General features: G+C 35.7%; 1 protein-coding gene across 3 annotated transcripts in view; it reads left to right on the top strand.

The window, feature by feature from the left end:
- The window catches only part of LOC141525787 (uncharacterized), a 58,768-nt gene that overhangs the window by 44,729 nt on the left and 924 nt on the right, over positions 1-13,115 (top strand). The window contains exons 3-4 of one of the 3 annotated variants that reach the window (XM_074240411.1): positions 9,585-9,742; positions 12,342-12,616. In XM_074240411.1, coding sequence (XP_074096512.1) covers positions 9,596-9,742; positions 12,342-12,614 — 420 coding nt within the window. In that variant the 5' untranslated portion in view covers positions 9,585-9,595 and the 3' untranslated portion in view covers positions 12,615-12,616. Of the gene's footprint in view, positions 1-9,336; positions 9,743-12,027; positions 12,249-12,341; positions 12,617-13,115 lie in introns of those variants that run through there. The other 2 variants (XM_074240412.1, XM_074240413.1) reach the window with 2 other exon arrangements.

Below are 13,115 nucleotides of genomic sequence, written 5' to 3'. Positions count from 1 at the left end.
AAGTTGTAATTGAGCCGCTACCTTCGATACCCCCATTCAGTCCATCGGTGCTAGCGAGCCAATGCATTCATACAATTCAACCCCCTCTCAAATCACCAGACCGTTTAAAAGAGGCAGCGAGGAGAGCTACCAACACAGTCCACTTTCATTCATCGAGTTACGAGGATCACAAAAAAAGAAGAATTTAACTAGTCTACAGCAAGCGAGCAAGGCTTGCATATAAGAAGAAGATTTGTTATCAAGGTGAAGCGAGCAAGGCTTGACTTTTAGTACATCGTCTCATCAGTTCATAATCGAGTTACTTTTAAAGAGCTCTTTTCATCAAGGTCAAGTGTACAAGATTAACTTGCATTTGGTCATCTCAACAGCTCTTTTCAGAGCTTACAATTCAAATCTATTTTTCAACAGCGTGTGACTAACAAGTCATCTCAAGACTACTACGTAGCCTTAACCACAACGGTCTCTTTCAAGGCCACCAAATAATTTCATTAGTAAGAAAACCTACCCAAGTTTGAGGGAAAGTACCGGCATTTATACCAAAACAACCTGAGTAAACAAAATATCTTTAAGTTTACATTAACATTTTCTCACGAAGAATGTTAATGGAAAATGATTCATTGTAAGACAACTAGCGTTGAGTACATAAGTGTATTCGAGAACGTTCGAGGAATGTTCTAAATAAATAATGATAACGAACGCCTGCGTGTCCTGGACTCTGGAGTTTATACTTGCCGTCAGACTATTAATTCCGATTACGAAATACCATTACGTACTTCACGGCAGTTGTCAAATCATACAAATTCATAGTGTATTTTGAATTATTAAATAAACTCATTTGTTAATTAAATCCATCGAAGTTAGTTATTTCGGAATTAATTCGAGAACCTCTACTTACGACTCTGGAGGTCGTAACATCTTTATATTAGGGATGCACGATTCCAAAAAAAAATCGATCTCGAGAATCGCGATAAATTTTATCGAAAGAATCGATTCTCGATAAAATCGAGTCTGAAAGAATCGATCCATTGATAATCGATCGTTTAAATCAAGGCGTAATTTTCAAATTTAAAAAATTCCAATTTATGATATGGAACGACAGTGGGGGACGATCCGGAAAGGGACGATAAAAAAAGTGTATTTCACGACACTGAAACTTGATGTACGGACGTAGAAAAACAATACCTTGCGGTAGTTTACGCAATCCAACAATTCCGACCGTATCTCAAAAAACATTTTACTCTAATAACCAGTAGCCCTTGAGTTATCTGGCTAAGGGATAGTGCAACTGTCACCAAAAGACAAGCTAAATGGCGCTCCAAATTGAGTAGATACAAATTTAATGTCGTAGTCCGCCATAAAATCACCGAGCAATACGCGGAAGGGCTCTCTGATAATCCAGAAGTGCGTCCAGAATCTCCAGAACTCGCAATAAATAATAATACCGAAAGTAATTCTCTAGCGTTACCGATTTCTGCTTTAACGAACCCAAAAGGGTCAAACAAAATGCTCTCAGACGAAGAGGCGATCCAATCGGTCAAACGCGCCGGTCACCCTTTCGAATCTAAAAGCAGACCAAGAGTCAGCAGCGCTCCCGAGGTAAGAGAGACAATTGCCTCTCGACTTAGGAAAAGCGAAATTGGAAAAACACGAGTCCCGTCAAAAGTAAATTATCACGAAACCAGCGATCTAGATATAACTTCAGAAGATCCGAAGACTCAAGAAGTCAGAAATGATGAACAGGGGGATGACGAAGTTTTCCTTCCGAGACCAAGTACAAGTAATCAAACACCAGATATTGGCCAAGAGGGGGACGACGAGGCAGAGAAGGATGAAGTAGCTGAAAAGGACAGCGAAATGAGGGTTCCACAAAAACAACGACGGTCAACTCAAGAATTAGTAGAAATGTTCAATGAACACCTCAAAAGACGGCCACCACAGGAAAACACGTATCGAGAGCGAGCTCTAGAGGCAATCCGTCGAGAAGAAGCGATATTCAACTATACTCCCCAAGAGTTAGCTGAAATAAAACGAACAAGTTCTGAGACAGCGAAAACGATTCGCCAATCATTAAGCAAAATGCCTCCACTCTGGCATAATGAAGAAGACTCGTTAGACAACGACACCGCAACCGAAATTAATGTCGACGAATTTCTCAGAGACAGCAGTGAAAACCCTGAAGAAGGATCAAGTAGCGATATTAGTCCAGAAGACACAGGAAAAAGCGAAGATCCCAGCGAAGCGGAGCATCCAACCATCATAGAGCCAGCGCCATCGACCTCAGCGGACGACATCAATTCCAGAAACGTCATCGATACATACGATAAGACCGAGTCAAACATAAATACTCTCACTCTCCGGAGCATAACTAGATCTCGTTTCACAGGACACTTAGGAGACGGTCCAGAACCCCGAACCCCAATATTCGGAAGAGTCCTCATACCCGACGAACTGGCAGCTATGGGTATTCGTTATGATCACGCAAGCCGCCAAATTGTAGACGAAAACGGCAAGGAAATAAACGAAATTGTCGAAACCGAAACGGCCGACGTGAATAACACCCTTATCGAACCAGAACAGGAAGGATCAAACGAAACATTATCAAATATAACTGAATCGACAAATTAACAAAATAATAATAACCACAAATCGAATAATAATTCCGAAAAATCCAACGATCCGGATAAAAACAAAAATAAGTCAGCAACAAGCGGGATTATAACAGTGAGGGATGATGTAGGGAACCGCCGATTCGGACCACTCTTCGTCGCCTATGACCCTCCAACCTTCGAAAAAGCGGAAGATATCTTTGCCGAAAGGCACCATCGACCAAGAATATCTTCACTCTCGAGTTCAGATGAAAGTATGCCGCCAAAAGGGTCCGAAATAAAAATCAAATTTTCAACCAGCTGAGACGGGTTCACTTATGCTCGAGACCACTTAGTACACTTCTTAGCAGCTGATTGCGAGATAATAAAACCCGTAGCGAAGCTGCTCCGGGACTTAAAATTTATAAATGCTGACGACCTTCATGCCTTAAAACCTACAAAGGGGGACGTATTTGTCACCAAATTAGGTCGTTGTAAAATCTTCACGTCGTTGTAAAACATAACATTTTGAAAAATTAGACCGAATCGATCTGATCAAAGGATTGAGAAATTACGTTGTGCGAAGGGAACGTCGAGGTACCAGACGAATCCCTTCAAACAAAAATAATTGAAAAAAATCATAACAGCTCAATTGACAATTGACAATTCAACCTACATCGAAATACCTTGTGTCAGAACCATCGTTTGATGAATATCTCATCGCTGAACAAGCTCATATCAACAGCTGCAAGCCCATCGGACCAGACATGACATGTCCACCGGACCTCCCGTCCAAAACAACTAAGTTGGTGAACGAGGTCGATTGCGAGATGGAATTATTAATGAATCCGAAAATCTACGGGATTGTAATATAAGGATAATTCCAAAATGCAAATTAACTTGGATAAAAATGAACGAGAAAAACACCTGGACATATTCGACGTGCAAGCAGGAAAATATTCAATGGAGATGTCCAGGACAAACTGCCGATAATCAAGTAATTAACGGAACTGGCCTGATACATATCCATCAGGGATGTCAAGTGACGTGTAATGAATACACTATCCGAGGGATCGTCAGAGAGTCGACGAGAATAGACCTCATTGCCCCGAGTTTTAACCTATCCTTGGAAATGTTAAACTCAAGCCTGAAAATCCACAACGCAGCTCCAAATTCGTTCACAAAAAGTCAAGACCCAGGTATGATTATCGACAAATTTGAACCTTGGGGCCAAGGACTGAAAGAAAACAAAGAGAAAATGTCATTAACAGCCCTGGATCATCAAAAAGGAGAAACTAGTCGGAAAATAACTATCGGAACGGTATCAACTATTGGAATAATATCACTTATAATTGGGGGGATAGCCATACATAAAACTATCCGCCAATTTCTATTGAAACCTCACCAGGCCGGCAGAAAAGATGAAAATCTAGTCGTAATCGAGCTGAAAACAATCGAAGAAAAAACATGAAGCCTGCCAGAAGTCAACAAACCCCTTCCGACAAGAACCGATACCGACAACGAGAAGAACGTCTCCATGACAACTAAAATAACAACCAAAAAAGCTCCAGAGATCGTCAAAGCACCAAAGAAACCGAAAACATACCGACTGAGAGACTGCAAATAACCAATTTAGACAAACCTAGCATCAACATCGTAGAACTTAAGCTCATTAATTAAAGAATTATTACATAAACAAACTGATGACTTCTTTGCGGAAAAAGTAAGAAACAACTTTAAAATTATAATAGAATCCTTTCTCTTCTCTATAATTTCGTTGAACAAAAAAAAAAGTAATTTTTATGCCAAAAACAAGTCAACAGTTTGAACAAACAACCTGATCTAAAATACTTAAATAAAATTTTTACTTTCATACATAGTAGATAGTATAATGAAAATCAGTAAATTTATCTAAATTATAAAAAGTTTTTCTGCTTTATGACTCACAAGACCGAAAATAGTAATATCTCCGGCCTTGTGGGGACGAGTAAGAATAACGCAAAACACCGAACAAAAATTTTTTTATATATTTATTATACTTTATATAATACTTTAATATAAATTATATTTTATAATAACTTTTAGAAAATCAAGCTAACATCACTCATATAAATCGTTTTAAATTATCGAATCATAAAAGTTTGTTTCTCTTCGAAAACATTTCTTATTTCAAACACTTAATATTCAATAAGAGTAAATGTAAGTAATAAAGAGGACAGATGGAGTCATCTAGCGGTAATTATAACAGTCAGTTACAATAGCTTACCAACGCCCGCTCGATCGCGACCGCCTCTCGGTAAGCCACGCCTACTACACCGAGAAGTGCCGCCTCCAACGCATGCTGTATGCACGTATATACATATACCTATAGTTACACTCCTCTCTTAGCCCCTTTCATGATTTAACTCAAAGAAAAAAATTTTTTTTCCTATCTAAATATTAATGTTTTCTATCTATTTCAAAAAAAAAAAAAAAAAAACAAAAATTCTTCCCCTCATTTGCCTTTATTTTATGTTTTAAATTTTTCTCTCTTAATTCTTGTTATCTATTTATTTTATTCCTAATAATTCAAATTCTACTTACCTTCTTGTTTTTCAGTCATAACTACTACGACTACCTCTATCATTATTATTCCAATATTGGTATAGAAAAATAAAATGAGAAACCAAATTAGAGTTTTCAATAAATATGAAAAAGAGTGAATATATGATTTTTTTTATAATATTTGGATTTTATTTTTTATCCAGTATATAAAAAAAAACATTTTTTTTCCTCTTAGAATGCTGAAGAGACCACACATCAGCAAACCCATCATGCTCGATGATACCTGATATGCCAAGCCTGCAACAAAGAAAAAGATAAAATAATCTCTAAAGAAAAATAAGAAGACATACCAATGAGCATTTTGCCATAACTTACCTTTACGGAGCAGTGACCAAACCGTTGAAGATCGCCTCCATAAGGGCGACCCTCAACCGGTTTACCTCATCGTAATGGGGACAGATGAATTCCTCATCTTCCCTTGGCTCGTTCGCGACGACGAGGAGGAAATAAAAAGAGGCCCTCATGAACTCCGGAGGCAAAACCTCAAAACGCTCCACTAATTGGGCTATTAGCCCTATCGCGGCCCTAGCCGTCATCAGATGCACAAACAGATTGAGCAGGCGGACGCATTCTCTTAAATCCAGAAACAAAAAAAAAATTCGTTTTTTATTATTCCCCTCTCACATTTTTTTCTTTCTCTCTCTCTCTCCCTCTCCCGTCTTTCTCTATTGTCTTCCGCACATATTTTTTTTATATATTACGAATTTCCATTTTCTCACTTACCCTTTTGTGCATAGATGGCAATGGTCATCTGGAACCAAGTCCCGTAGCCCTGGGAATTTGTATCGTCGGGGTATATCTTCTTTGGTCGTCAAAAAAAAAACACTGCCAAAGAACTTAAGGTGCTCACTGCTGAGACAATACTAACACTCGACACTGCTTTGTGAAATCGAAAGGCGAGGAAGATTAACCATCCGTCAGCATATTATACCGCGCGAGATTAAAATAATAAATTTAAATCTAAATATTCGCGCCAGATGACTTTACTCACCACTCTTTTAATAGGTTAAAATACATTAAATAAAATTTGTAAGTGGCTCTCGCTTATGGGGAAGGTGGACATAGGAAAACCGATAAGCTATACTAGTTCCTCGCTTTTCCGGGGGAATGTTATATCCACCTGTAAATTTTTGTTCTTTTAAATTTAAATCATCCACACAGATGGAAGACTTCTCCATGCGCGAAAGCCACAATAAAATATAAGTTACGTGACTGCTGGTTCACTAGCGGAGACTTCTGCAAACTCAGCACCGCGAGCATTTAAAAACGAGAAACGGAGACCACTCTCGGTCTTTGTTAATTAATTTGACTTCCGCGTTTAGTTGACGGGCCTGTGCCTTGTAGAGTCCTTTCCTTTAATTTGCACTCAAAGGAAGTTTGGACGCGGTCTAACCGACAGGCCACATATTAGTTGTTAATTATTTAATGATAATCATAGAGAACCGGAATCTCAAAGTTCTAATTTGCTCTGCACTTAGGCGAGAACTCAGTCATTAAGTTTATTCAAAAATTCATTAAATTAAATTACGTTAAAATCAAATTCTTGTATATGTAAGTTTTGGCGTTTACAAAAATAAATCTAAACAAAAGTGAAAACATCTTTAAATCAGTTCATTTCACAAAATAAGAAGCCCGTAAAATAAGCAGCCCAATTCCACCCTAATCCATCTGCTGCAAGGACCAATCAGAGAGCCTAATCCAGGAAAAAACGCTAACAGCAGCCCCGGAATCACGGATCCGGTAACAGCTAAAAATCCTGCAAAAAGTAAGTACATCTATTCTCAATAAAATCCGCAATCAGTCTTAAATGAAGGCGTGGTGAATTCGTCCATCGAAAACGTCCAACATAAATAAATAAACAACGGAATTAAAAACTCCGTTGCGTATTCTTTAAGACGTTAGTCTAAGCCTCCACCGTTTACGCTACCACTCAAACGCCCTTGGACATAACATCACTTAACCTTTAATTAAAATAAACAATCCATGTGAGCTGTCTAACGATATATTTATTCATCATGGCATCAAGATTAATTTTGCGGCAAAATATTTATTTAATTCGTGATGTTGACACTTAAAATCACGGTAATAAATTGCCATCAAAATTACAAGGGCTAAAATTTTTTTTTATCACATACGTACACTCAAATTAAAATTACGTGAAAGTGCTGAAATTTGTATAGATGAAGTTGAAATATTTTGGCAAACAGCTCAGATGCCAATTAAAAGAAAAGATCATTGTATAGATCAGTTGTTAAAATTATATGAGCAATATCAGCTCCTTAAAAAAAGTGTAAACAGAGACTCTAATAAAATTAAAGAGGACGAATTTAGAATTTCATTATTGAATTTGTTCGACGTTGTCCATGCAAATGTGGCACAAACGGTTAACGAACATAATTCATTTTTCAACTGATCAATGGAAAGATGGTAGAGTTGGTTGCATAGCTAATATTGAGTCTGATGATAATGAACAAGTACAAATGATGAAGGATGAACTACTACAGCTACGTCGTGAAAAATCGGAGAGAAAAAGCTTGATACGGTAAAATTGAGTTTAAAATAATTTATAACGTTAAATCGATTTATAAAAATAATTGTACCTTAATTTTAAGGACAAATTTTTATTGTTATACCAGTATTAGATGATGGTACAGACAGTCTCAAGCTGATACAATGTTTGACTCTATTAATGATTGGGGTATTTGATTATATCAAAGCTCTTTGCTGTGATACTAGTGCTGCGAATCTAGGATCGAACAAAGGAGCTTCAGTTTTACTTGAACAGTTGCTTGAACAAAAACTACTATATCTGCCTTGTAGGCATCACATATTTGAACTTATTCTCAGGGATGTTTTTGAACTTAAAATACCTGCGACTTCAGGACCTGATGTACCTTTGTTTAAAAGATTCCGAGAGCACTGGACAGAAATCGATACAAGTCAATATTCTACTGGCATTGAAGAAGAGTACGTGCAAGACAAAATACAAAATCACATTGAAGACATCAATCAATTAATCAAAAAGCAACTAGATTCTGAACAACCAAGAGAAGACTACAGGGAACTTTTGGAGCTTGTTCAGATATTTATTAGTAAAGTTCCGTGCAGTAAAGTAAAATTTAGAAAACCGGGTGCATTCCATCACGCTAGATGGATGTCAAAGGCCATATATACTATAAAAATATTTTCATCTCGTAAACAATTTACAATGACAGTGAAATTAATCAAATCAATTTCTGAAATTTGTATTGTTATTGCTACAATATATATCGAAGCATGGTTTACTTGCCCTCTCGCATCTGAAGCTCCAAATAATGATTTATCATTTTTAAAAGAACTTATTGAATATGAATTGAAAGATACGAAAATATTTGAGTTGGCGTTTGTAGTATTTAAATCCAGAAACTGCAGCTATGGCATTTTTTGACAAAAGGATATCACTAACCATTAAAAACCAGATGGTGATTATGTTAAAAAGTATTGACAAAAGTTCAGAAAAATTGAAACACTTCGAAATTGGAAATATTAGAGATGCATATAACTGGAACATTGCTTCATCCGTATCATCAAAATTACTTCAGTTTTTCAAACGGTTTGGAATAAATACAGATTTTTTAAATTTAAATCCGTCTGTGTGGTGTCAAAATGAATATTACCAAAAGGGTTTGCTATTGGTAAGAAGTTTGAAAGTTGTCAATGACATTGCTGAGCTAGCAGTGAAACTAATTGAAGAATACCATAGTATACTAAGCAAGAACCCAAAGCAGCAGCAATTTATAGTTCAATTTCTATCAGAATATAAGCAATATTATACAGATAATCAAAAATCTGCAAAAATTAAAGATATGAAAAAGGATTAAAGCTAATTATCCAAATGGTATCATATTTCACCTGTACTTTCATTTTTTTTATTTTGAAAATCAGAAAGCTATCTGTTTTATTAATTGTAAAATCACACATATTCATCAAAATTTTGAGATTAACATTGTGTTCGCTTATTTTAATCATACATAAAAATTTTCCAACAAAAATTTGATATATTTTATAAAATAAGTATTTACTTAATAATTTTACTTGATAATATTAATAACTATAGAATAATTAAACTTTGAGCTTGAATAACTCTTAAGCCAATAGATTTAACGAGAAATTATAAGAAATCTTTTTTGTAGAGCGTCAAATTTTCAATAAAACATGACGCGAATCGTTACTTTTGATTCATTTGTCGCTGAGTTATAAAATTTTATAAAACAAATGGAATTTTTCCCATGTTATTTCCATAAGAAACTTTGGTTGGAGTGCGGACTATCTTAAAGTTAATATTAAGAGCTCTAAGTCAGCTCGCTTGAATTTGTTTAATATAACACATATTCTAATGCCAATTTGCTGTTCTAGGAAAAAAAAATATGTCTGAGGAGAACTCGACGCGACGTGGTGATCCAGGACTTTGCCGCCAAGTGAACATCTCACCGATTAGAAATTCTATAAGGAGACGAAAATCCAGGAGTCGCAGCATCGAGGGATTGCGAACAAAATTTAGAAAGAAACTCCAGGTACAATTAACATGTCTAAATAATATCTCGGTGAAGCGGCATCAGCCAGGCCTTATGTCGGCTGAAGGTCATTGCCATTTCGCGTTCAGTCACAATCGCTAGCTTTAACAAAATTTAAGCAAAATTCAAGAATTAATTTTGACAAAATTTAAGTACTCGTAGTTTAACCAAAATTTAAGTAATTATTTTCACCAAGTCTAAGAATTAATTCAACCGAATACTTGAGAACTCAATTTAACAAAATGCTTAAGAACAAAATTTCGTAAAATAATTCGAGAAAAGTCCGAATAAAAGTCAGATTAAAATTACGAATAAAATTAAGAACAAGTCAGAAATAAAATGCAAATTAATAATTAATAATCCAGGAATTATTTCGGGTTATTAATTAAATACGTAGGCAGAGTCTGGATTTATCTTACTAGGAATGATTTCAGTTTGTTAATTTATGATTTTGGTGTCACGTGAAAATTAGATCTCTGTTAATTGAGCAAGTAAAATCAGTCGATTTTGTGTCAATTAAGGGGTTATATCCACTCGTAATTTTGAAAAAATCGAAATTTTTTTGCATACTTTGAATGTATATACATTCGAGAATATTGTCTGTGAATTTCAAAGTAATGTGGTAAATAGTTTCGGAGTAATGAGCGTATTTGTAAAGACGTCTTCGAGCGTTTGAAAGTAAGCAGAACCGTAACTTTAAATCATAGCCAAAACTTCAAATGCGTTTTTCTCGAAACGATGTTTTCAAAATCGGTGAGTAATATATCTCAAAAACGGCTTGACCGATTGACTTGAAATTTTCACAGGATCTTCTTAGATACTTTTGTCAGGTAATGATCAAAGGAGTAAAGTTTCTGATCAAAATTTCGATTTTTGAATTTATTTTAAAGTGTAAATTTTCGTGCAAGAAAAAGATTTTTTTTTGCTGGGAAGCCGCTATTTTGTCTAAAATCAAAATTTTGACTATTTCTTCGATGATTACCTGTATTTATCTATCCTAAAAGTAATCCTTTTGATTTTTTATATTTCAAATAATTTGGATCAAAGATATCTTCCTCACCGCCAGATACCTTTTTGTGGAGGACCTTCAGGAGATCTTATACAGGAACGACGGAATCCAATATTTTTATTCATCAAATATGAATTATTTGAATACGTTAAATTCGCTATATGTTCATATATTTTATGTATATATTCAATAAGAAGCCTCTCCAGAAAAAATTAACAAAAAAACACATTTTTTCGAACTTACCAGTGGATATAACCCCTCAAAATCATTGAAATAGTTTCAGCAAAATATTTTAATAAAATCATCAGAAGTAAAAATTGGTTAAAATCAACATGAATCATTCGGAACAAATTTTGATTGTGTAAAATAAAACAAAAGTAAAATTAGAATCATAAAATAATCGTTAAAATCATAAGATCCGTGGTTTCAGAGCAGCTGTTAGCGCCTGTTCCTTGATTGGGCCCTTTGGTTGGTTCTCGCAGCGGATGGAGTTGGATGGATTTGGGCTGCTTATTCTAAGGGCTTCTTATCTTATGAAATTGACGAACTCGAATGGAATTTCACTTCTTTTTAAGATTTATTTTTTTTTTACACCAAAGCTTTTACACTTTCACAAATTTTATTTAATCGAAATTATATTAATGAATTTTATTTGTTTGAGCTAACGTCCTCCAGTCCCCCGTAGGGTAAAGTGCGCAAATTTAGCTTTTAAAGATATTTTATTTAAACTTATTGGCCGGATTCTCGCCTAAGTGCAGAGCAAATTAGAACTTTGAGATTCCGGTTCTCTATGGTTATATTTAATAACTAATACGTGGCCTGCCGGTTGACCCGAGTCTGAACTCGTCTTAAGTGCAGTGCAAATTAAGATAAGGGACTTTTACAAGGCACGGGCCCGTCAACTAAACGCGAAAGTCGAATAAATTAACAAAGACAAGGCGTTGGCTGTTGATCGCCTTTTTAAATACTCGCGGTGCTGAGATTGCAGAAGTCCCCGCTAGTCAACCAGCAGTCGCGTAGCTTATATTTTATTGTGGCTTTCGCGCATGGAGAAGTCTTCCATCTAGAAAAATTTGCGGGTGGACATAACATTCCCCCGGAAAAGCGAGGAGCTAGTATAGCTTATCGGTTTTCCTATGGCCACCTTCCCTATAAGCGAAAGCCACTTACAAATTTTTGTTTATAATATTTTTAACCTATTAAAAGAGTAATGAAGAAAGTCATCTGGTGCGAGTATTTAAATTTAAATTTATATTTTAACTTCGCATTGTATTAATTTGCTGACGGATGATCTTTCTAATCTTTCTCGCCTCTCGAGTTCGCGAAGCCGTTTCAAGTGTCAGTATTGTCTGAGCCTTGAACGGATTAAGTTAAAACTTTAATATTTTCCTTTTGAGACAAAAAAAATTTTATATATAAAAGATGTTCCCAACGAACAAAAATTTTGAGGGGTACTGTACGTGGCACCAGATGGTTGTAAGAATTTACGGGGAGAAGGTAAGTTTCAATTTTAGTGTATTTTCTAGAGGAGAGCGTGAGTGAGAGAGAAACGGGAGAAAAGTATAAAAACTCTTTTTTTTTTGTTTTTAGGATATTAGATCGGGAATTTCAATCCTGGAGGCCGTGGCACGTCCGGTGAATCCGGGGAGAGCACTCCGCTTGGCGTCGCGGCTTTTGGACCTGTTCGGTCGTCTTCCGCCGGAAGTTGTGGAGGCCGTCACCTTTTTCTACCTTCAAGGCATCGAGCGAGTAGAGGACCCCTCGGTGTTCTGTGAGGTGGTAGCTCCGAATTTCGAGGACCTCAAACGGTTGAGGATCGCCCTTATTGAGGCGATCTTCAACAGTTTGGTCAACATGCCCTGATGGTAGGTTGTCACAAATAGTTTAATTTTGTATTAACATTATATATTGTTACGTCGAAAACGCAACTAAAATTTAATTATTTTTATCCTAGCCGTTAGGCTAATAGATAAGAATCTGAAGCTTTATGGGAAGGGGTTGAAATTATAATATAAGAAAATGAATTCAATTTAATAAATATATTATAAAATTATCATACAAAGATTTGAATTATTAAAACAAACATAAAAATCTCAATTAAGAACTTACTTAAATGAACACTTATGTAAAGAAACGGTAAGTTTCTTAAGAAACTTACCGTTTCTTTACATAATTGAAATTTACTTTACTAACAATTGTTTTTTTTTTAATCTGACGCGTGGTTTCATTGAAACTTATAAAAACTTTTTCGATGTTAACACTAGGACGTCAGGACAACGAGAGATATTTTTGTTGAAAAATCGTAAAGGTGTCAAATTTTAGGGCGTTACTTATTTCTACTAGATGGGAGAAATAATATCCAAT

Source organism: Cotesia typhae, unplaced genomic scaffold (assembly GCF_013202065.1).
Source record: "Cotesia typhae breed Kobodo isofemale line unplaced genomic scaffold, CoteBio_Ctyphae contig_27, whole genome shotgun sequence".
NCBI lineage: Eukaryota > Metazoa > Arthropoda > Insecta > Hymenoptera > Braconidae > Cotesia > Cotesia typhae.
Note: the sequence above shows the minus strand (reverse complement) of the source record. Positions and strands in the feature narration are given on the sequence as shown.